The 27,830-nt window shown below is 41.4% G+C and overlaps 1 protein-coding gene across 1 annotated transcript in view; it reads left to right on the top strand.

Moving 5' to 3' along the window:
- The first annotated feature begins 14,786 nt into the window (after nucleotides 1-14,786).
- SMG1 (SMG1 nonsense mediated mRNA decay associated PI3K related kinase) overlaps nucleotides 14,787-27,830 on the top strand; it is a 94,906-nt gene continuing 81,862 nt past the window's right edge. Inside the window, exon 1 of the mRNA XM_007466932.1 lies at nucleotides 14,787-14,872. Coding sequence (XP_007466994.1) covers nucleotides 14,787-14,872 — 86 coding nt within the window. The remainder of the gene's footprint in view (nucleotides 14,873-27,830) is intronic.

Genomic DNA, 27,830 nt, shown 5'->3' on the forward strand with positions numbered 1-27,830 from the left:
TTGAAAATAAAGGAAAGACTACAGTGATTCTTAGCATCAATGTTCCTCCCTCCCACCCTCTCCTGAGCCATTTCAAAAACAAAGCATCAGCGCTAATCTTTGGAACAGTATTTCCTAAAATATGTTTCTTAGAACGTAGCTCCTCAAGATGTGAAAATGGGACTCTACATCAGAAAAATTGGGGAGCATACTAGATTCTCTTTTTGGAGAGTAACAATAAATCATTTTAACGTTTTATAAACCCAATGCTTCTCTTATTTGACTAGAGAATTCATTCTTCATTGAATATTTATTAGCATCCTACAGAATTACAGAACTAGGGTTCCGTGAAACTCACTTTTGGAGACCCTGATGTGGTATATAATGCCAATACCTTTTGTTCAGTACCGACTTGGAGAGGGAATGATGGACCTGCTAAAAAGAATCCCAAAAAAGACAGACAACATGTTTTACAACTTCCCCGGTCTTCAGTAGACACATGGGCATTACCCATATACCTGGCGTCAGGCAACAATAGCATGCTAAAGACACACTATTAATAAAATCCACTTATTGGTCTCATTTTTTTGTTATATAGCCTATGATGCAAAGAGAGAAAACTTTAAACATATGCTTCTTTGCTGAATTTACTCTGCCAATCTTATTCACTAAGACTCTATTACAGGGTTGACAAATTGGTTTTTTCTCTCATGACAATTTTGATCAACGGGTAGTGGCTGCCTAGAGCTCTGTATTAAAAACAATAATAAGACCTTGAATGGGCTTGGAGGGCAAATATGCTGTGATTGATTTTTTTTTTAACGTGTTTACTTTTGGCTGCATTGGGTCTTCATTGCTGTGCAAGGGCTTTCTCTAGTTGCGGCACACAGGCCCTAGAGCACATGAGCTTCAGTAGTTGTGGTACGAGGGCTCAGTAGTTGTGGTGCACGGGCTTAGTTGCTCCACAGCATGTGGAATCTTCCTGGACCAGGGATTGAACCTGTGTCCCCTGCATTGGCTGGTGGATTCTTAACCACTGCACCACGAGGGAAGTCCATGTGATTGATTCTTAATGTCTCTTGTGGGTATAGTGCTGTGATTGATTGTTGATGTCTGTTGTGTGTATAGACTAGTAGAAGACATAGGATGCTTGTTGTGTGTTTCCTCACCAAAAATCTTACAAACTACCCACACTGGCTTGATAGGGGAGTTAAGACTTAATACACTTAGGTGTCAGAAGGAATGGTTAAGATAATTCTATAGGATCAGGACTTAAAGATAAATTGAATGCAAGATCTCATTTGGGCCTTGAAGGTTAGAAAGGTTGGGTCTTGTGAGGAGACCCTGGGTGGTAATTCTCAGCAGAGATTGCAGATGAGCTGCCAAGGCCCCAGGGATAGCTTGTATCTCTAGAGCTGCCCAGATACAGTGTCAGCATCCCTTAGACAGTGCTTAATAAAGGTTCATTCTTATCCTTTATCTAGCACAGTTCTGTCCAATAGAAATATAATGTGAGCCACATATATAATTTGAAACTTTTAAAAAGTAAAGAGAAAATAACCACATGTAAAAAGTAGAGAGAATTCCCTGGCAGTCCAGTGGATAGGAATCCATGCTTTCACTGCCCAGGGCCTGGGTTCAGTCTCTGGTCGGGGAACTAAGATCCCACAAGCTACACAGTGTGGCCAAAAACCAAAACAAAACAAAGAAAAAGTAAAGAGAAACAGGTGAAATTAATTTTAACAATATAGTTTATTTAACCTAATATATCCAAAATATTATCACTTCATACAATCAATGTAAAAATTATTAATGAGATAGTTTACACTCTATTTTTGGTAATAAGTCTTTGAAAGCTGGTGTATATTTTACTTACATCATATCTCAATGGGAACCAGCCACATTTCAAGCGCTCAATAGCCCCAAGTGGCTAGTGGCTACCATGTTGGACAATGTCAGTATAAACTACCACTCTTATTCATATGTTCTGTCTTCCAGAAAGTTTGAATACAGTTAATTTGGTTCCAGCAATTTTCCCAAACTCTATTCTGATGCTGGTGTTAGCAATATTTTTTTTGTTTTTGCGGTACGCGGGCCTCTCACTGCTGTGGCCTCTCCCGTTGCGGAGCACAGGCTCCGGACGCACAGGCTCAGCGGCCATGGCGCATGGGCCTAGCCGCTCTGCAGCATGTGGGATCTTCCCGGACCGGGGCACGAACCCGTGTCCCCTGCATCGGCAGGCGGACTCTCAACCACTGCGCCACCAGGGAAGCCCAGCAATATTTTTTAATCTAAAAAGTATTTCTATAAATAGCACATAAGAAAAATCCATTATTCATTACTTTAAAAATAATTTAAATTATTATTTTTTTTAAGTTAGAGATTGTTATTTTTGCTTCGTGTTAACATTAGGAAGGCAGAGTTATTAGGTAGAGAACAGTAATAGTTCCTACGGCTTGTTCTATCTCTACTTTTTTTTTTTTACCATTTTTAAATTGGTGTAAAATATACATAACATAAAATTTACCATTTATGTGTATAATTCACTGGCATTAAGTACATTCACACTGTTGTTCTACCATCACCACCATCCATCTCCAGAAACTCATCATCCTCCCAAACTGAAACTCTACACCTATTTTTTTTTTCCTACACCTATTAAACAGTAACTCCCCATTCTACCCTCCTCCTAGGCCCTGGCAACCACCATTCTACTTTCTGTCCCTATGAATTTGATTACTCTAAGTTCCTCCTATAAGTAGAATCATACAGTATTTGTTTTTTGTCTGGAAAGTTCATCTATGTTGTAGCATACGTCAGAATTTCCCTTCTTTTTAAGGGTGAATAATATGCCATCGTATGGATTTACCACATTTTATTTATCCATTCATCCATCAACGGACACTTGGATTGCTTCTATCTTTGGCTATGTGAGTAATGCTACTATGAACATGGGTGCGCAAATACCTGTTTGAGTTCCTGCTTTCAATTCTTTTGGGCATATACCCAGAAGTGGAATGGCTGAATCATATGGTAATTCTATTTTTTAATTTTTTGAGGACCCTCCATACTGTTTTTCACAGCGTCTGCACTATTTTACATGCCCATCAGCAACTTACAAGGGTTCTATTTTCTCCACTTCCTGGCCAACACTTGTTAGTTTCTGTTTGTTTGTTTATAACGGCTGTCCTAATTGGTGTAAAGTGGTATCCTATTGTGATTTTGTTTTGAACTTTCTTAATGATTAGTGGTGTTGAGCATCTTTTCATGTGCTTATTGGCCATTTGTGTATCTTCTTTGGAGAAGTGTCTCTTCAAGTCCTTTGCCCGTTTTTTTAATTGACTTGTTTATTTTGCTGTTGCCAGTGTTGAGTTGTAGGAGGGCTTTATTGTTCTGGATATTAACTCCTTTTCAGATATATGATTTGCAGATATTTTCTCCCTTTTCACTGTGTTGATAGTGTCCTTAGAGTCACATCATTTTGGTACTTTATGGGCTGACCAGAAAAAATATTCCTCCATTACATGCCCCTCAAGTGGTTTTCAGGTTTTCTTTGACATCAGATAGCCCAGGGTTTAAAACCAGGTTCTGCTACTTACCAGCTGGGTGGCCTGGGACAAGTTACTCACTAAACTTTACCTCCCAGCGTTTGAGGAATGGTGGCAGTTAGAAATAAATATAATTAAAATTCCCAGTAAGTAGTCACTATTATTTTAACAAAATGGTGAAAAAGGTGGTTTCTGAGTTTAAATTGGGGAGCTCAAGGCCAGGCTTTGTCTTTTATTAGCTCTCTTCCATCCCTGGTATTTGCTAGGAATAAACACTTCCCAAACACTAGCCAGTGATTTGGAGATTAGGCTATTATTTTCCTACAATCCTATTATTTTCATATTTCTGTTTCCCTTACCCCAGGTGATGTCATACTCGGCCATCTGCTTCCCCTGCATCCAAAAGCCACCTCAAGTCAGGCTTTTACTGAGAAGCTTCTTCCGGGGCCCAGCAGGAGGGTCCCCTGAGAGGTGGTATGCCTGGGGGATGTTCCAAACACCCAGGCCAAGCAGAGTGACCTTCAAATCATTGTAGCACAGAAGACCTTCCAGAATAAGCCTGCATTTGCCTCCTTGGCATGGGATGAAGGGATCGTTTCAGTTTCAGTAACGCATATAGCAGTGCACTAAAGAGGTCAAAGAGTTCTATTTCAGCAAGAAGCTCTGCAGGGAAATATTTATCCCTCCCTTATTTGGTAGGCTCTTTAACTCTTTAACTATAGTGAATTAAATTTGCAACACCTGTTTGCTTTTTAAAAAATGGCTACTCATAGAAATTGATGCATTAAGTTGATTGTTGGGTAAAGTAAATTATCCGGGCAACATGGGGACAGGCATGTGAATTTAAGCTTCAGCTCTACTGTATGCTACCTATGTCACCTTGGGCGAGTTGTGTCCACTATAAGCCTCTGCATCATCTGTAAAAGGGGAATAAGAAGAGCAATCAATCTTGTGTGATCATCTTGAGGGTTCCATGAACGATGAGCTACTTATTGTAGAGCCTTTGTACCATGACTGGGGAAGAGCAAAAGCCCAGTAAATGTCAGCTATTGTTATTATCAACTGTATCATCATCACCATATCAGACTTGGGTGACTTCCAGGCAGTGACAACAAGTACTAAAGGCACCACTCTTCTTTGCCCTGGGTTAACTTCCATCTCTACACCTCCTCTTCCCACCCCCAACACATTAATATCCTTTCTCTTCAATCCAATCCTGGTGGGCCCTGACTTCAGGCAAAACGTTTCAGAAAGCTGAAGGTGGATAAGAGACCAGGAAACGACACTAGAAGTCACAGATTAAAAAATGAGGAAAAACCAAAGTCTACACTGGTAGGAGCTTCTACTAAAGGCCTTCGAGAAAGGAAGATAAACTATCTTTGGCCGGACAATACTTAACAATTAGCATTTGAAAAAAAAGTTTTGCTCCGCTACAATCCAGTTCTTCAGAAAAACATATACTAGGTACAAGAAGGAGATATACACAGGACATCTCTTTATTTTAAAAATTTATTTATTTTTATTTACTTTTGGCTGCATTGGGTCTTGGTTGCTGCACACAGGCTTTCTCTAGTTGCGACGAGCGAGGTCTACTCTTTGTTGCGGTGCGCGGGCTTCTCATTGCAGTGGCTTCTCTTGTTGCGGAGCACGGGCTCTAGGCGTGTGAGCTTCAGTAGTTGCGGCTCGTGGGCTCTAGAGCACAGGCTCAGTAGTTGTGGTGCATGGGCTTAGTTGCTCCACGGCATGTGGGATCTTCCCTGACCGGGGCTCGAACCCGTGTCCCCTGCATTGGCAGGCGGATTCTTAACCACTGCACTACCAGGGAAGTCCAACACAGGACATCTTTTTAAAATGTTAAAAGATGACTGTACAAACAATAGATGGCAATGACTTGCTGGGGAAATTTTATTTACATAATCTGCATTTTATTTACATATGTGCCTGATATTGCTTAAAACTTAAAAAGCAAAGGAGCTGGCTCCTTTAGAATCATCATATAAATTCCTGGGCACCTCAGAGCCAAGCATGGGGGAATCTCACCCTCATGTTTCCTGCACTTTATGTCACAAACAGCTTTGGATGGGCATCACTGTCCTCCTATTTTATTGTCTGGAGTGTGCACGAGTCACTGGGCAGCACATCTTGTGCCCTGATTCACAGAAGCTTGGCCTTGCCTCAAGCTGAGGCAGCCTGAGGGGAGATTTCAAATGTGTCAAGAGGTTTCCCAGCCAAATTCCTTCAGCACCAACTTGAAAACTTGCTATAAAAATAGCCCTTACTGAGGGAGCCTGACCTGTGACAAAGCTTTCCTAGCTGGGAGCAGGAATATGAGGGTTGCTGTTTTTCTTTTCAAAAAATCTGCTTTAATGTCTCTATGATGTGGATTTACTTTTTAAAAATCCCTCTTGTACTCCAGTCTCCTGTTTGAGAATGACGTCCCTTGATTTTTGCAGATGAATTGGGGTTAATCCTGCACCAGATCTGGGGATTATAGATCCCCAGATTTGTTTACCCAGGTTATACATTTGAGTGTCTGTCTAGGAAATTTGGAAGATCTATCTAGGAAAATCCTGGTGCCTGTGTTCAAATCCTGATGCCAGGGTCTTTCAGAAGTTAAAGGCTCAGGTCAACTTATAGTTTTGGAGTTTCTGAGTGTACTAAAAAATTAAGAAATAGCGAACAGGACACAGCATTTATGGTATATTTTAACAGTTTTCTTTTTACAACTGACCACTTTTAACACAAGAGGGAAGAAACTACAATGCAAAAGGATTACCTATTCAACAGGTGAATAATGTAATACAATTATAAAGGGTAAATGCACAGCCCCTCCAGGTGTGTGGACTGGTAAGGGGACACAATTTTTAAAGTCCAGGCTACTTCCTTGTCAGTGTGTTTTTGGGACTTTGTGTATAGCCTCATTAGGCAATAACGTCAAAGGTCTGAATCTGAAATCTTGATGAATGTGAAGTCAGGCGCGGGACCAAATGTCCCTTCTGTTCCTGCCTATGACAGTCCCCTGCCTGCTACCAGCTGGGTGATTTTGGACAGGCTGCTCAGTTACTCTTGGCATCAGAGATACCTACCGCATAGCGTGATTTTGGAGAATTCCATGAAGTAAATTAGTAAAATAGGCATTAGTAAATGCTCAATAAATATTAGCTAGAGTTGGTCACCATTATTAGAGCTAACACTCTATGCCTTGGCCAAAGTTTATTTAATTGTTCTATGTTGGTCACTGCCACATAAGAGTATTTTTTCTCTGTTCGTTCATTCAACACATATTTATCAAATGCTTTAGCTTTTTAAAAATTGTGTGTTTCTTTTAAATTAATTTATTTTTGTCTGCGTTGGGTCTTCATTGCTGTGCGAGGGCTTTCTCTAGTTGCGGCAAGCGTGGGCTACTCTTCCTTGCAGTGCGCAGGCTTCTCATTGTGGTGGCTTCTCTTGTTGCAGAGCACGGGCTCTAGGTGCATGGGCTTCAGTAGTTGCAGCTCGCAGGCTCAGTAGTTGTGACACGCAGGCTCAGTAGTTGTGGCTCTGGAGTGCAGGCTCAGTAGTTGTGGCGCAAGGGCTTAGTTGCTCTGTGGCATGTGGGATCTTCCTGGACCAGGGCTCGAACCCGTGTCCTCTGCATTGGCAGGAGGATTCTTAACCATTGTGCTACCAGGGAAGTCCTTTAAAATTGTGTTTTCAGGGCTTCCCTGGTGGCACAGTGGTTGAGATTCCGCCTGCCGATGCAGGGGACACGGGTTCGTGCCCCCGGTCTGGGAAGATCCCCCATGCCGCGGAGCGCCTGGGCCCGTGAGCCATGGCCGCTGAGCCTGTGCGTCCGGAGCCTGTGCTCCGCAACGGGAGAGGCCGCAACAGTGAGACGCCCGCGTACCTCAAAAAAAAAAAAAAAATTGTGTTTTCAAATACTATTTCTATATTTTAATTAGAAAACGAGCAATAAGCAGGGGAAAAAAATCACCCATGATCCCACTTATCACAGGATATCAATATTAAGTAAATTTAATAGATTTTTTCTAATCTTTTTTCTATAAAACCTTCCCCTCCCTTTTTTAACTGAGCTGAGGTCATAGCACATGTTCACATTTGGATCTCATGCTCTTTTTAACTTATTTTTTACTTTTTAATTTAATTTTTATTTTACGTTAGAGTATAGTTGATTTACAATATTGTGGTAGTTTCAGGTGTACAGCAAAGTGGTTCAGTTACACATATACATGTATCCATTATTTTTCAGATTCTTTTCCCATATAGGTTATTACAGAATACTGAATAGAGTTCCCTGTGCTATACAGTAGGTCCTTGTTGGTTATCCATTTTAAATATAGCAGTGTGTACATGTCAATCCCAAACTTCCTAACTATTCCTTTCCCCTACCCTTCCCCCCAGTAACCAGAAGTTCCTTCTCTAAGTCTGTGAGTCTGTCTCTGTTTTGTAAATAACTTCACTTGTATCATTTCTTTTTAGATTCTGCATATTAGTGATATTATACAATGTTTCTCTTTCTCTGTCTGACTTACCTCACTTAGTATGACAATCTCTAAGTCCATCCATGTTGCTGCAATCGGCATTATTTCATTCTTTTTAATGGCTTAGTAACATTCCGTTGTATATATATACCACATCTTCTTTATCCATTACTCTGTTTTTTATTTTTTCTTTTTAAAATTAATTAATTAATTTATATTTTATTTTTGGCTGCGTTGGGTCTTTGTTGCTGCGCGTGAGCTTTCTCTAGTTGCGGTGAGTGGGGGGCTACTCTTCGTTGTGGTGTGCAGGCTTCTCAATGAGGTGGCTTCTCTTGTTGTGCAGCACAGGCTCTAGGCATGCGGGCCCAGTAGTTGTAGCACACAGGCTTAGTTGCTCTGCAGCATGTGGGATTTTCCCAGGCCAGGGCTCGAATCTGTGTCCCCTGCACTGGCAGGTGGATTCTTAACCACTGTGCTACCAGGGAAGTCCCCTCCATTCCTCTGTTGATGGAAATTTAGGTTGCTTCCATGTCTTGGCTATTATAAATAGTGCTGCTATGAACATTGGGGTGCATGTTTTTTTTTTTTTTTTTTTTGCAGTGCGCGGGCCTCTCACTGTGGCCTCTCCCGTTGCGGAGCACAGGCTCCCGACGCACAGGCTCAGCAGCCATGGCTCACGGGCCCAGCCGCTCTGCGGCACGTGGGATCTTCCCGGACCGAAGCACAAACCCGTGTCCCCTGCATCGGCAGGCAGACTCTCAGCCACTGCACCACCAGGGAAGCCCCATGTATATTTTTGAATTATGGTTTTCTCCAGATATATGCCCAGGAATGGGACATGGGACAGCTGGATCATATGGTAGGTCTATTTTTAGTTTTTTGAGGAACCTCCAAACTGTACTCCATAATGATTGTACCAATTTACATTCCCACCAACAGTGTAGGAAGGTTCCCTTTTCTCCACACCCTCCCCAGCATTTATTGTTTGTAGACTTTGATTTTGGCCATGCTGCGTGGCATGTGGGACCCCAGTTCCCTGACCAGGGATCGAAACTGTGCCCATGCCCATTGCAGTGGAAGCACAGATTCTTAACCAGTGAACTGCCAGGGAAGTCCCTGTTTATAGACTTTTTAAATAAATATTTATTTATTTAATTTATTTGGTTGCACTGAGTCTTAGTTGCAGCTTGCTGGCTCCTTGGTTGCGGCATGTGAACTCTTGGTTGCGGCATGCATGTGGCATCTAGTTTCCTGACCAGGTATTGAACCTGGGCCCCCTGCACTGGGATCACAGAGTCTTAACCACTGAGAAACCAGGGAAGTCCCCCTGTTTGTAGACTTTCTGATGATGGCCATTCTGACTGGTGTGAGGTGATACCTCATTGCAGTTTTTTTTTTTTTTTTTTGCGGTACGCGGGCCTCTCACTGCTGTGGCCTCTCCCGTTGCGTTGCAGAGCACAGGCTCCGGATGCGCAGGCTCAGCGGCCATGGCTCACGGGCCCAGCCGCTCCGCGGCATGGGATCTTCCCGGACCGGGACACGAATCCATGTCCCCTGCATCGGCAGGTGGACTCTCAACCACTGCACCACCAGGGAAGCCCCTCATTGCAGTTTTGATTTGCATTTCTCTATTTCATGCTCTTTTTTAAACATGTAAGCATAATATCTTCCCAATTCCATTAAAATCTTCATAATTATAATTTTTAATAATCTGAAGAAAATTACAAGTACAAATGGACTGTCTCATAATGTTTCCTACTGTCAGACACTGAAATAATGCCTCCTCTTTTTATGTGTGTGCTATTTATAAGTAAAACTGAGACCAATACTTCTGTATCAATCTTGGTCCATATCTTAGTTAATTTCCATTTCATTCCTTCCACTAACAACTATTTTTTGAGGGCTTACTCTGAGTCAGGTGCTGTGCTGTGTGCTGGGGTTGGAGGCGGTAAAGGTGAGACAGGTATGGACTTGAATCTCACAGAGCTCATATCCTAAGGGTGAGACAGATAATAAATATGCAAAGAGACCCCATACTTGCAGATGGTGATGGGTGTTACCAAGGAAAGAAATAGGGTGTGTGATAGAACACACCTGGAAAGGGCACTGGCCAGCTTTTTTGAGCAGGGAGGTCAGGGAAAACCTCTCAGAAGACTTGAGATGGTATACCCTGAGAAAACCATCATTCAAAAAGAGTCATGTACTACAATGTTCATTGAAGCTCTATTTACAATAGCCAGGACATGGAAGCAACCTAAGTGTCCATCGACAGATGAATGGATGAAGAAGATGTGGCACATGTATACAATGGAATATTACTCAGCCATGAAAAGAAACAAAATTGAGTTATTTGTAGTCAGGTGGATGGACCTAGAGACTGTCATACAGAGTGAAGTAAGTCAGAAGGAGAACAACAAATATCGTACACTAACACATATATATGGAATCTGAAAAAAAAAACAAGTTTCTGAAGAACCTAGGGGCAGGACAGGAATAAAGATGCAGATGTAGAGAATGGACTTGAGGACACAGGGAGGGGAAGGGTAAGCTGGGACAAAGTGAGAGAGTGGCATGGACATATATACACTACCAAATGTAAAACAGATAGCTAGTGGGAAGCAGGTGCATAGCACAGGGAGATCAGCTCGGTGCTCTGTGACCACCTAGAGGGGTGGGATAGGGAGGGTGGGAGGGAGACGCAAGAGGGAGGGGATATATGTATACATATAGCTGATTCACTTTGCTATACAGCAGAAACTAACACACTGTTGTAAAGTAATTATACTCCAGTAAAGATGTTAAAAAAAAAAATAAAAAGACTTGAGATGGGCCAGGAAAAGAGGGCCAGGACTAGGGTGAGACAGAAGAGGTGCCTAGAGGCCCTAATTTAAGGAGGCACTCACTCGCAGGCTGGTGCAAGTGCAGGGTTGGCACTTGGACAACCTCAGGAGTGAGTGCCTCCTTAAATTTGGCCCCAGAGGCACTCCACTCTTTACCCCAGTACCAACCTTGATGGGAGTAAAGGTAGGAAAGGCAGAGGGAACAGCAAGTACAAAAAAGTGCAGGAGCTGGAGAGGCTAAGTGTGTTTCAGGAACTGAAATTCTGTCTCTATTATTGGAGTGGAGTGAAAACGTGCTAATGGAACCAGTGAAGCGAAACTACTAAAAGAAGTGAGAAAAGATTTTGGAAAGTTTTCAGAGTTGATCATATTTGATGTGTATATATTTTTAAGTATCCAAGTAGTCATCATGGGAAAAACCGGGCTTTTAATTCTTTCTTCTCAGTGGTTTAGAATTGTCTTTATAGTCCACATGTATTGGGAGGTGGTGAGGTGGTGGGGTCCCCAATAACTTTTTCAGTGCTTAGGTGCTCAAAAGTGGTGTTACTCAATCTTGGCTGCATATTAGAATCCCCTGGGGAAGTCAAAAATATTGATGCCTGAGTCTACACTGAGAGATCCTGATTTAATTGGGGTATAGCCTACATGAGGGCATTTTGCTATAAGGACAAATTTTAGAACCATTGTTAGGATCCTGTTTTGGGTATGAGCATCCCTGGGATGTTTGCAGTGCAGGAGAAGCCAGCTTTTACAGGCTCTTAGTAATGATGAGTCTGGATTTTATCCTAAGAATGGGAAGCCATTGATGCATTTTAAGTAGGATGTTCGCATGATCTGATTTTTATTTTAAGAAAATCACTTTGTCTGTAATGTGGCACATTTCCTTAGGATAGTTTCCCAGGAGAAGAATTAGTGGGGGAAAGGGCGTTAATTTTAAGTCTTTGGATACACACTCTTAAATTGCTTTCCAGGAAGTTGCTGCCAAATGACACTCACCCACCTCCTATGTCCTCACACCTCCCCTGTGCCAACACTGTTTTTGAGGGTTAATCATTTCCATGAAAGAAGTAGAAAAAACAATGATAAATAAGAAGGAATTGTTTGAGCAACTGGGCACAACCCCTGCCAGCTACTTTTCTTTTTTTTTTTTCTTGTTCTTCATTGGTCAAATATTATCCAAATAGCCACGTGCTTCAGAGAAGTGGTGAATCTGATTTTTAGGTAATTTTTTTTTATTGCTTACCATGTTAAAGGCACAGTGAAAAACACTTTACATGCAAGATCGCTATTAATCCTCTCAACATCCTCAAGAGGTCAGTGCTAATATTATCATCTTCATTTTACAGATGAGAACCTGGGGCACTGCGAGAGTCAGGAGCTTTGCTGATGCTCCCTCAGCTCTTAAGTGGAGTTGGAATTTGAACCCAGAGCCCTTCCTTGAAGTACTCTGCTGTTGTTCTGTAATTTGAAAAGGTTAAAGGACTCCTGACATTTTTCTCAGGGGTCTAAGGTTCTGATTATTCTGTTGGGAATCATTTTGGAATCTGAACAATTGACATAATTTGGTCATCACTGCACCTTTGTTGCAATCAACTGTTGAAGCAAGTCAAAATGATTAATTGGCTACATCAGCCATTTGCTCATGGGTCTGAGGGTCCCAAAGAGGAAGAGAGCATCAACTTACCTGGAGCACAAAAAGAAAAGGATCTGAGGAAGATAGGTCCAAGAATCGTCAAAACTTAGAATTAAGAAAAGGCTTTGGGGGAAGGGGCCTTTTTAGTCAGATTGCAAGACAGGCTTGCAGGATGGTGGAGAGAGGGGAGATTGAGCAAACATAACAATTCCAGACATTTCTAATAATAGATCTATCTCTCTGACCCCTACTCCCAGAGTTGCTTAAGGACAAGGATTGAGTCTGGATCTCTGTCCCTGTCCCCAACTGCTTGGTTAGTAGATGATCAATAAATTTTGCTGAATGTTGAATGAAAGAATAAATCATGATTAGGCTGCACATTAAAAACATACGTGAGGACAATATGTTCACTGTTGCTTATGTAATTAGACATTAACTACAAACAAACCAAAATACCTTGTGGCAGCATTAACAATTTTCCAGAGAGAACCATACTGAGTGAGGGGACCCTAATCTTGGGACTCGATTCAAGAGGGACTTTTTCTTTTCATCAGAGAGTAGGGAAGAAAGGATACCTCTTCTAGGGTCCTGTTTACAACTGGTGGGATCCTTCCTCACATCAAGTGCAGGGGAACCCAGGGCAAATTTCAGGGTAGAGTGTGTACCTTCCAGATGTATCTCTCTTCACTCAGGTATTTTATTAAAAGAATTTTTTTTTTACACATGTGGGTGACCATGCTTGGGTCTGACCTAGTGGGAATTTCTGTGTTGAGTCAAATAGCCCCAGTTCAGAGGAGTTTCTTTTTTCCTGAATGGGTGGAGGGGAGAGGGGAGAGGGGAGAAAAGTGCTTTTGAAAATCTAACTTTCCATCCTGTAGAACTGGCAGGATCATACCTTTATGAGGGGTTGCTGGGCACAAGATAGGAGCCCAGGGTTGAAGCGGGATGAATGTGTAACACCTCATAATCTCAAGTACTTTTGGTAACCATTTTTAATCACACAAGCAACATATAAAGACTTTTTTCTTGCAACATATAATAGGTTAAGACCCTCTGTACAGACAAGGGTAAGATTCTTTTTACTATCCTCCCCAAAGGTAACTCCTGTTACCTGTTCGATGTGCATCTTGCTGACCTTTTCTCAATGTATATGGATGGCATTCACATCATGTATCAGATGCTTTAGTGAAGTCTTTCTGGCAGAATGTCGCTGTTGGGGAGAGAGTGCTCAGGTTTGCCCCCCAGCCCCCCGACTCTTTTTGGAGGTGAAGGTGGGCAAGTGTAACGGTGAGAGGATTTCAGAGCACATTTCACATTGCAGGGAATCGGGTCTGGTGCTCGAGAGTACTCCGCTTTCTCTATTAAGTTTTTTGCAATGTGAAGAAATGGTCAAGGTGTCAGGACTCCATGGGCATTTCAGGTGTTGGCTGGGTAAATAGATACCCACCCTCTCTCTCTTTTTTTTTAATTTCCACTTTTTACCGTAGAAGGTGAGGAACGTGGAGGCACGTGAACCCTAAAGACACGCCTGTGTGTGTGTGTGTGTGTGTGTGTGTGTGTGTGTGTTTGTGTGCGCGCGCGCCCCCCCCACCCCCAGCAAGGGCACCCCAGGTTCTTAATTGGATGCTTGTTTACGACCTTACTGCCGGCCCTCAGGGGGTCAGGTGTTTTCCCGGGCTTATGTGGGAGGGTGTGCGTGTGGGAGTGGTGGCGGAGATTCCCCTCTCCCGTGATCCCCTGCGGCGGGGCCAGACCTCGGCTAGGGCCGCGGATAGTGCAGAATACCGCAGGGCGCGGGAGGATCGTCCGCTCGCTGAGCCCGGCCCCGCCCCCGCCCCAGGCCCCGCCCTTCCGATTCGGCCCCGCCCCTCTCCCCTGGCCCGGCGGGCGCCGGCCCCGCCCCTCGCTCCCAGCATGCCGTGCGGCAGCGGCGGTGCGGCGGGCGGAGCCGGGAGGTGGGGTAGCCGTGGCTGTGTGAGCTTGAGGATCGGCCGCCACCGCCTCCTCCTCGCTGTTCTCCTCCTGCGCCCCGGCGTCGCGGGCCGCGTACGGCCCTGTAAGAGACGTCGCCTCCCCTTCCTCCGCCTCCCTCTCACCGCGCCGCTCCCGCCTCCCAGTCCTGCGCTGCGGGCTCAGGCGGAACCCGGAACGGCCGTCCGCCTCCCCCGCCCTCCGCCGCCTCCTCCTCCTGCTCGGCTTCCTCCCCAGCCCCGGGCCGGAGCGGAGTGTCGGCGGCGGCCGGTTCGGGCGGCGACTCGCGCTTCTTCGGGCGGCGGCGCTTGGCCATGTCGTGTCGGGGAAGGTAATGAGCCGCAGAGCCCCGGGGTCTCGGCTGAGCAGCGGCGGCGGCGGCACCAAGTACCCGCGGAGCTGGAATGACTGGCAACCCAGGTGGGTGAGCCGGCGCCCAGCCCGCCGACCCGACCCCGGGCCCCGCCTCGGGCGGGCCGAGGCCTAGGACCGCCGGGGTGGGAGGCGCGGCCTAGGCTCTCCACCCTCCTCCCCCCACCCCACTCCCCGCCCCGGGGAACCAGGCGCGGCTTCCTGGGTCCCCTCCCGCCCCGGCCGGGGGAGGAAGGCCGCTGGGAGGCGAGGCCTCAATGCCTCCCCTCTCCCTGCATTTCAACTCGGGGGCTGGAGCCGAGAGTCAGGGCGCCGGGAGAAGGCAGTGGCCTAGGAGTTGGTTGAAGGAAGGGGGACCTGGCGGTCGGGGCACTTTTTACTTGCCACCTTGCCCTCAAGTTGGGATATGAGTTGGGGGATCCTGAGAGTACGGGACCCTCTCTGTTACCCGTTAATTTCCCTGATCTTTAACCCTTTGAGTCCCCACGTGAAAGATTTCCTTAACTGGGATCCCTTCTGTGACCCTCACGTGTTAATATTAAAAATACAAAACAAAACCCAGCACTCCAAGGCCTTACTCTGACAACAGCGTAGTTGTGGAGCATGAGACTAGACTGACTGTGTTAATGGGGCCGACCGACCCCGGTACTAGGAAATGAAGTTTTCCCCAAGTGCAGGGGCAGTTACTCTGGCGGAGAGCAATTCATACCCGGACACTTGTACGGACAGTTGCTTAGAGGAGTAGAGAATTCGATTTGATTTCAGACAGGTTTGGGGCCTAGTTGGAAATGAGTATATGAGGAGGATCGAGTTTTGTTCCCCCCACACACTTTTTGGCCACCCCGGGCCGATTGCAGGATCTCAGTTGCCCAACCACGGATGGAACCTGGGCCTCGGTAGTGGAAGCACGGAATCCTAACCACTAGGCCACCAGGAAACTCCCTGCGGAGCATCGACTTCTTAAAAAAAAATAATTTTCGTGTCTTTCTGATTAATCATGGGGCAGTTGTACCTAGTTTAGGACTAATTTATTCTTATCTCTCTTACTGAATAAGTGCTTGTAATACTCAGACTATCTTGGAACTTAGCCCAGTGCCTAGAAGAACTTCCTAAACGTATATAATATTTTGGGGTTAGTTGATTCATGGAGCTCTCATACTTTGAAGCACACCTTGCCATATGATTGTCCAGGAACTGGCCAAATAAATGTTAGACAAACGCACGTTGTTGGGATGACTTTTGCTTCTTGATGGTTTCATGTAATTCCAGCAGTGTTTGGAAATAATTTGGTAAGATGTTCGAAGGTAACACTTTAATACTTGATAGAAAAATCAAAATACTGTTTTGGCTACTGAGTGGTACACACCTCATTCTGTTTAATATGCCTTCCCAAATCCTGTGTCTGTTGAGATCGGGTGTATATAACTAAGTGACTTTAAAAGTTAATGCCTGAGCCTAGAATTGAGATAAGTAGTTTAAAAAAAATGTTTTGAAAGCATAGTTTTACTTGTCCTTTACCACTTAGGGTTTTTGTCTGCTTTACATAAAATCGGTTAACTAGTTTTGGTATTTTTATCTGTAATTGACATTCTTTTGTATGTTCGTTGAAATGTGTGAAATTTGATTTTTTTTTCATCTAATGAATTAGATGATAAATGAGCTTGAATTTGACATTTGAGAGCTCTTTGACAGTAGATTTTCCATTATTTTTCAGTACTGTGGTCAGCATATGTAAAAGAATGTACACAGTATCCCTTTAGAGGACTAAATAAAGTGCCCTGCACAAATAGTCCTGGAGCTTCTGGAAAAGAATAAGTTGTAGCTTGTGTTTCTAAATAAATGGAGTAGCCCAGTTGCAGTTATGGGTTGAGATCACCTGGCTTAATTTGACAGGTATGAAGCAGAATGGCTTATATAGTTGTGGAATATGTACGTGGGTTATTAGTATTGTCTGTTTTTCTAAAAGTACTTTATTTCTTGGCTGTGTGGGGCGGAGGATGTATGCATTCTTGGAAGCTGTGCTGTTTCACAGTCTCAGAACTTATTGCCTAGGTAGACAGATACTGTGAGATGCCCTTGGTTACATGGAGTAACAGTTGATTAGGATGTTGGAAATACTTGACTTTTTTGTAGAGGAGGGAATAGAAAAGTATGGACAGTACGCCATAGCAAAACTTGATTTCTTTGCATGGTTGCCTAATTGTTTTGTTAAATAGCCAATAAAAAACTTAAGGTGTTTGCCAAGTCATAAATTTTCATGAGTTAAATTTGAGGTTGTTATTCTGTACCCTCTTTACTTTAGAAAGGTGACAGACTCCAGTTAACTGACAGAATGGAGCTCTATTTTTCCCCTTGCTTAAATGGGGGTTTGTTTTTCTAAACATCTTCAAATGAAGGCAGATTCCGTATGGTTCATCAGAGTCATTTTGGTTTAAAAAAATTTTTTTTTGCCTTTCTCTACCAGTCCTTGTCTGATTTTTTGGGTTCTATTTTACGAGATTTAGGCTTTTCGAAAAGTAGGATTTAAAAAAGCAATTTTTGGTTGGTTTCTTTTAGTGTTAGTTTGTCAGTTAGTCTGGAAACCGACTGTTGAGTCAATGATGGCCACACCTGATACTTCACACACATTGACAGGAAGTGTTCCAGGTGGCTGAATAGACTAGTGTCATGTGGCAACAGAGCAAGCCCACCTTTGCTAAAAGCATACCTCTAGCAGAAAGCATTTTCTTCGTTTTCATTCACTGTACTCTCCATTAACTTTTTTTTTAATAAATTAATTTTATTTATGTAATTTTGGCTGTGTTGGGTCTTCATTGCTGTGCGCGGGCTTTCTCTAGTTGCGGCGAGCGGGGGCTACTCTTCGTTGCGGTGCGTGGGCTTCTCATTGCAGTGGCTTCTCTTGTTGCACAGCACAGGCTTTAGGTGCGCGGGCTCAGTAGTTGTGGCTCGCGGGCTCTAGAGCGCAGGCTCAGTAGTTGTGGCGCACGGGCTTAGTTGCTCTGCGGTATGTGGGATCTTCGCGGACCAGGGCTCGAACCCATGTCCCCTGCATTGGCAGGGGGATTCTTAACTGCTGCGCCACCAGCGCAGCCCCTCCATTAACATTTAAGAATGATTAGGCAAATGAATGGTTTTATTATTGGCACTAACCAGTCTCTCCTTTTCTTGACTTTATTTTGGGGAGTAATCTTCTGGGTGCACCAGTCAAGATAGAGATCAGAATGATTTGTTTTAAAATTAAGTGTATATGGGTGGTCTAGTGGTTAACACTCCTGGGCTTCCACTACAGGGAGCGCGGGTTTGATCCCTGTTTGGCGAACTAAGATCCTGCATGCCAGGCGGTGAAGCAAAAAAAAAGTGTGTAGTTTGTTATATTGTTCATTTTAATTCTCCAAAATGACAAGACTGATTTGACATTGGAGTCAAATATAGATTAGTTCAACAAGCAAGAGAGAGCGTTGTCAAATGAAAACAAATAATTTTACTTCCACACTTGGGCATCTTAAGACTTTATTTGTTTAACAGATATATCTTGGGTATCTTACTGTGCCCAGTGTTAAGATCTTTCTACAGTTCTAAAAGGATGAAACTGTATATTAAAGACAGCTTCTATTTTTGGTAAAATGTAGACAGATTGAAGTTCTCACAAGTACAAATACCTTCATTCTCCATTGTCACAGACCAAAAGATGGGGAAGAGGGCTGTGAAGATAGAAAAGCCAAAAACTAGTATGTCTGACATTGTAAGAAGCTGGATTTTTGAAACTAGAGTTGTCTATTCAGCCTTTTATGAGTCTGTACTGTCTGATGTCCATGCATAATATAGTGAAATACATAAAGGGTGAAATTAAGTGGAGTTACATATTTTATAACTATAAATAGAGCTTTAGTTAAACAGAATTTAATGGTTGCCAATTCTGTACCACAGATTTTCATGTACATTAAGGAGTTCCAGATAATTGTGTATGGGTGTTTAATTTGGGGGGAAAGTTTATTTTTTCCATTATAGAATAAAATATATTCCTTATGAAACATATGGCAATTGTATCTTTAAATTGAACCCTTTTCCCCCTTCTGTTGTGGTTCCTTTTTAAGTTGGGAGTATAACTGAAGGGTCTTTTAAATAAAAGGAGATTGTGAAATATTCTAATTCAATGAAAATATTCTAATTCAGGAAATAGTGATCCTGTAGGGATTTTTATGACTAATAGAGCTACTGTCTTTAAGGAGATTATCGGTTAGTATGGGGGATAAGAAAGGGCTTTGTAAGAGGTAAAGCAGTATATGGATATTAATTGTGATATAATTCTTGGTAAAATTCTTTTTATATGTGGTTTACAGTTTAAAACTTGGAGAGTCAGAGGAGGGAAAGCTGTACAGTTGAGTAGGGGGCAGTGGGACCATGAAATTGATCTGTTCTATTTTGACAGTAAATTTGGGGGGGGGGATCAAAAAATAGAAGAAAGCAGGGAAATGGCAAAATGCAAGTTGTCCTTGGTAAAATGTTACCAGTTTGGTTAGAAGGATGGGGTATTTGTGAGGTGTGATACAAATAAGAGATGAAGCTTAAGAGCTGGAGTGGGGCTGTATTGTAGGTCTTGAATCATACTGGATGTGTTTGGAATGACTTTAGGGAACTACTGAAGTTTTACCAGCATGGAAGTGGCATAATTGAGGAAGATTAAAATTAGTTGTGTGTGTGTGTGTGTGTGTGTGTGTGTAACCACAGTAGGAGGCAGTTGGAACAGTCTAGACAAGAGACTGTTGAGCACCTGAATATTGTTTATAATTCATGGTTTAAATTCAGGCAAAAGTATTCAGCTCAGTATATGGAATTTCCATAAGCAAGAGCCCCTTATTTGTTATCTGGTGTTGATTGAGGGTGATCACTAAAGGGATACTTTTTATCTGCTCACACTTCAATTCAGGTTAGGACACTTACATTGTATAGGATGATCATATACACAAAATGGAGTGTGGTTGATGGTTTTTTTTGTGTGTGTGTGAACACTGAGTTCTCACAACTTTTAAATTTAGGCTTTCCTGCTTTCACTGCTTGGCACTTGCTTACTTGATATTCTTTCCCAATCCTAATCACCTAAAATAAATCCCTGAGGCGGCTTTCAGTGGACCTCCCTTTATAGATTCATACAAGCTGTCATTTGTTTGGTGTCTCTTCATATTGTTTTCTGGTTACCTGTCTTTGGCTATCTTAAAGTTTTCTCAGAATCCATTTTATTTTGGGGACTAGAAAATAAAACACATCCCCTCTTGTTTAGAGGTCTAACAGTGAAGGTTGCAGACATTTTGTGGTTTAATTCCTGTATGAAATACTCCAGCTTATTACTTTTTTTAATGTAGAATGTAACCTATTAAATTTTTAGGGAGACATCTGTGCTTTTCTTTTTCTTTTTTAAATTGAGGTATAATTGACATACAACATATTAGTTTCAGGTGTATGTATATGTTTTTATTATGTTCTGCTCCATCTTGTATTAGTTGATGGTACTTTTTCTCTCTTAGTTGAATTCTTTTTTGAACTTGTTACTTTTTTGAGATAAAATTTATCCATGTATAGGTCTTAAGTTGAGTGATTTTTGACAAATGTACACACCTGTGTAACCATAACCCTGATCAAGATACAGATACACAATGACTTTGCAGTTGGATAACTTCCCTTCCCACTGCACCCCCCCCCCAAAAAAAAAACAAAAACCCTGGCAGAGTGTACATGTGGATCTTACCTTAAAAGTTATTATAGTCAGGAAATTTTTGAATATTATCTTATGATTTATTACCAACTTATGGTTTCTGAAGATTGATAACCTTGTCATCTTCAACATAGTTCTGTTATTCCTCTTTTGCTATAAACAAACTTGGGATATCTGAAGATCCTTGTGAAAACAGTTTCAGATGGTGGATCCACTGTTAACCTTTTCAGGCCATTTGAGTCCTGGAACACAGAGGAGCTCTTCTAAGTTTGTTGGCTAAATTTATTCCTGTGAGCTACAGGTTCACGGACTTTTCTCTTCCCTCTTGAACCTACCGTTGGTAGCTCTGGTTTTTGTCCTCTCCCCAACCTAAACATTGCACTTCCCTTAAGATCCTTACCCTACCTCTGCCCTCTGTGATCCTTTCCAAATCTTGGTACAGGTCTACAATGAAAGGTAACTGTGCTTATCACTTCAACCTTTTTTTGTTCTCCCAACTAGTTTGTCCCTGAAGGCTGAGCCTGTCATTTTCTCTACTGTTCTGTGTACTTGCCCTAAAGCACTCCCCAAACTCATTTCTGTCTTAAGGGCCTTTGCAAGTCCTATTCTTGCTGTGTAGCTACTGCATAGATTGTTCTTCTCAGAGTGCTTGACCTGGGTGTTTTCATGCTATCTCAGCCTAAATGCACCCCCTCAGTGAGAAGCACCAGGCTTCTCTAATAACACTCACTATCTGAGGGTTTTTTTTTGTGTCTTCCCTAGTAAGACATAACCTTTATGTATGCATGCATCTTGTATAATGGTTTTACTTCTGTATCCCTTCTTCCCTACTAGTGCATCAATAACTAGTAAACACTCTAAATTTGAGTGTCCTTTCTCAAGTAAATACATGAAAATGGAATTCTGCAAGTTTGTTTTTGTGTTTAGAGTTAACTGCAGGGCTTAGAACACTGTAACTGTAGGAGGCATCTTGAGAGGAACTGTTCCTTGTACAGCAGCTTGGTTAGCCGGAGGCAGCAACTTAAGTAAGGTGATTGTACAGGTTCAAAGGGACAATGTTCTAGTGGACTGAGGTGGCCAGATCAGACTATGGCCATTTAAGATTCATAGGTTTTATCCATCTTGAAGAAATACTCTGCTCACATAAAGTTAATTTACACATTGACAGTTTATCCCATATCTGTTATATCTATTTGTACATTATTTAAACAGTCTAATCACCAAAAAGTTAAGCACTGGGTGGGTTGAGCTTCTTTTGACATTCCATTAGAAGGCCTGCGGAAACAAACCTCTTGCCAGTTGTATGCCTGCTGATTGGGGAATGACTGAAATCCGAATTTTCCAGAATCAACAGGTTTCTTTCATAGTGAATTACTTCTTTCATATTAATCTTCATACCCTTTGAAAAAAGGAGATTGTATTCCTGTTAGAAATCATTCCTTAGGAAGTTAATGTTGCTATTCATAGTATGTCTAGGATCTCATGTTTATTATTTAAAAACCTGTTACAGACTTTTTGTGTTTATTACTTAAAAATCTTTTTCAAAAGAGGAGTTTCTGGGGAATTCCCTGGCGGTCCAGTGGTTTGGCGCTTTCACTGCCAGGGCCTGGGTTCGATCCCTGGAGGGGGAACTAAGATCCTACAAACCACACAGCCCCCCTGCCTCCCCCCCCACAAAAAAGAGGAGTTTCTGGCTTCCCTGGTGGTGCAGTGGGTTAAGAATCCGCCTGCCAATGCAGGGGACCCGGGTCTGAGCCCAGTCCCGGAAGATCCCACATGCCACGGAGCAGCTAAGCCCATGTCCCACAACTGCTGAGCCTGCGCTCTAGAGCTCGTGAGCCACAACTGCTGAAGCCATGGTGCCTAGAGCCGGTGCACCGCAACAAGAGAAACCACCGCAGTGAGAGTCCTGTGTGCTGCAACTAGACAAAAACTCGCGCACAGCAACGAAGCCCCAATGCAGCTAAGAATAAATTAAAAAAAAAAAAAAAAAGAGTTTCTGCTATCAGAATTGTAGATTGCTTTTTGGTATGGAACTTACTAAATTCTGCTATTTCTTTGTTTATAAGGAAAGGCACTACTTTTTTCCTTTACCCTTTTTATCATCAATAAAGCACCTCAGCAGTGCTCTTATAGGTCCACAAGAAAATTATTACAAGCTCTGCAGTGGCCTAAGGTAATTATATGTATATGTCTGCAGATTTTTTAAAAAAATTGTTGAACTTAGTATTTACTAGATTTTTATTTTTGGGTGGCATCTAATATATTAATACCTTTTCTGCTGATTAGGCAAAAGCCTTCACTAATAAGCATGTCTTGGACTATATAGTGACATGTATTAGTTTTTCCTCTGTATATGACAGCATTGGCAACAATCTTGTTTTTTACTGAAGTTCTTTGAATTAAAATTTTCCCTCTTATTTAAATTTAATTGAAAAATTATCTTTACTGTCTCCTCTTTAGCATTTTAATCTTCTGATTTAAAAAGATGTGTGTATATGGTGTGTGTGTGTCAGTGTGTGTGTTTGAAATTTTAACTTTCATCTTGGAATATTTAGTTCTTTGAAGCAACCCATGACTCTTGCTATCCTGCCTCTTAAGGGTCTCCCTAGTTTATATTCGTAGTAATATGAACCCTGGAATCCTTGTCTGAAATATATCACTTTACTTCTAGTCTCTTTGCTTTGATTCTGACACTGGAAATTCAGACTCATTGCCCTAATGACAGAGTGTATGTTGACTTCCTGCAGTTTGCCAGAAATTAGGCAGAAAAATCTATTAATTTGAGGAAAAATGTCGGACTTTTTGTCTGTTCTCTATAGAATGGGACTCTCTTCTGATTTGATGATTAAAAAGATCCAAAGATGATCACCAGTATCACATAGTATTGTACAGATGAATTAATGCATATTTAATTGGAAAGAAAACACATCCTGGATTTTCTTTCCTAAAAAGATTGATTGTTTTTCTTCCTGTCCTTATATTCTTTTGATAAATGTGAAGAAAAATGAAAATCGTTTTCCAGAAGTAAGACAATGAACCTTGAGATTTAGTGTCTATTCATTAGTCTGGTTTAGAGGAATCTACCTTGAAGTACAGTTTGTATTGTTTTTGAAGGACTTGAGTTAGAATTCTGTTATAAATGATTAATTGTCATTATTTGAAATATTGATGTAATTTTCATATGTGGTATCTTGTTCCTTTTTTGAAAATACTGAAACTAAAGATGAACTTATGCTTAATAAAAGTGTGTTGGGGGGGTGGTAATCAATTGACTATAAGACAGAGTTTTGTAAAAGCAGCCTTTTATTTAATTAAAGTGGCCTATCTTGTATAGTTACTATAATGCTAGTATTCCCTATGTTTTTATTGTAATCTTATTGAAGATGTGAAAATTACACCGCAGTGCTCTTCTCCCTGCTCTTTGAGTCCATTTAAAAATCCACTTGTTGTCTTAGTATGATTACATTGGAGAAGTTAGAAGTAGAACCAGAGTGTTTTAGATTCTTCTCTAAGGTATATTTATTTTTAAGAATGTGTGCATTTTTAGTTTTGATCCTTTACAAATATTTGTCTTAGGAGAGGCTGGTGTCCTGAAAATAGCAATGGACTAAGAATGGGAAGGCAGAGGTCTTTTGTACTGACGTTACCAGCTGTCCCTCTGAGGAGGTAATTCTTGCTTTCCCTAAGATGCAGGGTTGTGAGGGTTAAAGATAAAGTTTGGGAAATTACTTTCAAAACTGTAAAATGCTATACAAATGATATTTATGTTGTCACATCTGAATCAAATTTGGAATTTTAAAGAACCTCCCTCTTTTATCTCTTCCTCAAAAAGTTAGAATTTACTACACACATGCACCCACACTCTAGTTCAAATTTCATTTTTCTTTTCTAGAACTCTAAGTACTAGAGTGTGTGTGTGTGTATGTGTGTGTGGTAACTTCTAAAAGTTTCATGAAGGGCATTTATGTCAAGTGTCTTAGAGGATATATGACTGGAAGCTCATATAATTGTTAAATTTCTATTAGGTATGGCATTTGCCATCCTTAGTATAGTAGTGGCTTTTCTTTTTACATTTTCTACTCATAGGCTTCTAGAATGAAAATTTCCATTAGGCTATCATCCTGTTTCAAATTGGCCAATGAGGAATTTGACTGTAGGTCTGCGTCATTCTTTATTATTTTTTCTATATATCTTATAATTCACACTTTAAGAACTTGATACCAGTTGAAATTGTGAGACAGCAAAAATAATCTAATCTTTCTGACTGCATTTATTGTAGGGCAGGTGCAAATGGAATTAAATAGAGACAGGGTAGGTTAAAAGGTAGCTTGTACCTTGCTTAACTTTCATTATACAGTTGGAATTTAAGAACTGATTCTTATAAGAACATCAGTTGAATGCTGCATTGCGTTTTCTGCCCTACTCTGGTACGTATGTATGTTTGTTTTAAAGGGAGTAGGGAAATCATGGAATCATGGAAAGGATAGACTCTGGCAATGTAATAGTTTGAAATACATAAAAAAAGAAGAACCACATACATCTAAACAGATAGGAATTAATGAAATTTTGTATCATTATGTAGTGTATATACAGTATTAAGCTTTCATGAGATTTTGGTACTAGTTTACATTATAGCACTATAAATTTACTCAAAATGGGTAAATGCTGTCTCCTAAGGAACTTCATATCTAGAAACATTGATTTTTCTCTTTCGTTGTAAAGTTCTTATTTTATACCACTTAAATCAATCTGATACAAGTGTGTTTAGTGTAAAATGTAACAAAAGAAAGAGATAGGGTTTGTATAGGCCTTTTGAGTTTGTATAGGCCTTTTGAGTTTAAAGTGTCTTAAGTGATGATTTTGAACTGTTTCATAGCTTTCTCAGACTTATAGCTAAATACTTTAAATACCTCAGTGTATTTCTGGCCACTGCTGAGCACAGTTGGAGTGCTGTTTCTTGGCGCTTGATTGCTGCTTACTAGAATGTTTCAATAACTACCCCAAACTGTCTTCATTTAATAAATATTTCTGCAGTTAGAAGAGTAATCTGGTTTTTGTGAAAAGTATCTTCCTTTCCCAACTATTTGATTTAGGAGCCCATGTCTTTTGAGATTTATCTGTGAGACATTTTTATTTGTTTATGTTTAAGTAGGGGAGGATATGGCTGTTCAAGATCACCTCTGAAAAAGAGGTTCCAATGCTTAAGTAGGAGAGTTTACCATACATACTTTACCATGATACCACTGATTACAGGTAGTATGTTTCTTTACCACTTTGGTGTTTAATAGTGTTATTTCCTACCCCAGGGTACCTAAGGAGATAGGTCCTAAAGCAGTTACTGGACATGTTGAAAGGGGTCAGAGTCCATTTAAAAATCCACTTGCTGTCTTCGTATAATTATGTTGGTAAAGTTAGAAATAGAACCAAGGTGTTTTAGATTTCTCTCTAAGGTATATTTATTTGTTTAAGAGGGTTGGGGTTGGGGGTCATGTGTCTGATTTGAGAATGGCCTAAAGATATTTCTGGTAATGTCTTCCTCTGTTGAGAATCATGTGTGGAATATGAAAATCAGTGTCTTTTGCATACTTGCCATTATATTTAAGATGTGTTACATGTTAAGGGGTGCATGTTAGAATATTGCTTTTTCGATGCCCACATCCTTGACTCTGCCCAGGATTTGTAGGGTATACCATACCATTGTGGCAGTAGAGCCTAACTTGGTAATAGTTTTCTTTAAAAATACCTGTGTCTACATTGCCTAGTATTTACTTTTTCTTGATGTGTTACAAGTGATTTTTGGCAACCACATCATTTTTCTTGACCTGTTGAAAAAAAAAGTGGTAATGATGTTATCTGTTACACAGTACATTTTTGTACCACAGTGCTTTTTTGGATTATTTTTAAAGGGAAAATTTAAAATATGTAATTGTTAGAGAATCTCACAAGCATGTTAGTCCCTTGGGTATATGCTTGAGTCTATTAGTTATTTGCCTGTTTTCAGGACTTTTGATTTTTATTTACTTATTTGTTTGTTTTGGCCCCCCCCAAGTTTTCAGGACTTTTAATTTTTTTAAATATTTATTTATTTGGTTGTGGCGGGATCTTCGTTGCAGCGTGTGGAATCTTTTAGATGCGGCACGCAGGATCTTCAGTTGCGGCATGCAAACTCTTAGTTGCGGAATGTGGAATCTAGTTCCCTGACTAGGGATTGAACCCCGGCGCCCTGCTTTGGGAGTGCAGCGTTTTAGTCACTGGACCATCAGGGAAGTCCCCAGGACTTTTTAAAAGATGGTCGCACACATTTCTTATATTATAAAACACTCTGCCCTATCCTTAATTAGAGTCCCCCTCTGGTCTCAAGACTTCGTTTTAGGATTTCTGTAGTGTTTAACTCTTAGTGATTCTTAATCTTCTCTGTCCTAAGTGGCTATGTTTGGCATATAACTGGAGAGTCTGGGTGGAGGTGAGCGGGTGGGACATGTTTCTTGGTAGACTTTCAGTCTTTTTGTCCTTCCTCTGCTAGGGAGGTCACGCAGTAAGAGATTTCCTTTCAATCTTGGCAATTTCCCAGGCTGAATGGGATGTTTCTAAAGTACTTCCAGGACTTGCTGACAAAAGAGGAAGATAAGGGATGCAAATGGTAGCTGAAGCAGGGTTTTGTTTAAGGCTGTAAACTAGAGCGGCTGGGCCCGTGAGCCATGGCCGCTGAGCCTGCGCATCCGGAGAGGCCACAACAGTGAGAGGCCCACTAAATAAATAAATAAATAAATAAATAAATAAATAAATAAATAAATAAAGGTCAGAAGAAAGTGAGTCCAGTTAACGTGGTGCCTTAGATTCGGAAGTCTTCAGTTGAACGATTATTTAGCATTAACAAAATTGTTTTTTTTGTTAAATGCTGAAAATTGAATTCACATCTGTATTGGAGATTAAAAGCATACCACCTTTTATCAATATTCTTAATGCCTAGTAAGAAATGAATTTATGCCAGATGAGGTACAGAACCTCATAATACTTAAATACGTGAAATAAATTAGAAGTGGACTGCCTCTCTCTCTCTCAGGCAATGATTTTTCTGATTTTGCCAGCGACGGTGCTTTGACTCTTTAAATTTTTTTTGAAAGCTATCAAAATGGGTAGGCAGTAAAATATTAGGAATTTACAGGGTGTTTCTTTTTTATTTTATTTTATTTTATTTTTATTTATTTTATTTTTTTTTGCGGTACGCGGGCCTCTCACTGCTGTGGCCTCTCCCACTGTGGAGCACAGGCTCCGGACGCGCAGGCGCAACGG

The sequence above is a fragment of the Lipotes vexillifer genome, unplaced genomic scaffold, assembly GCF_000442215.2.
Source record: "Lipotes vexillifer unplaced genomic scaffold, Lipotes_vexillifer_v1.1 scaffold232, whole genome shotgun sequence".
NCBI lineage: Eukaryota > Metazoa > Chordata > Mammalia > Artiodactyla > Lipotidae > Lipotes > Lipotes vexillifer.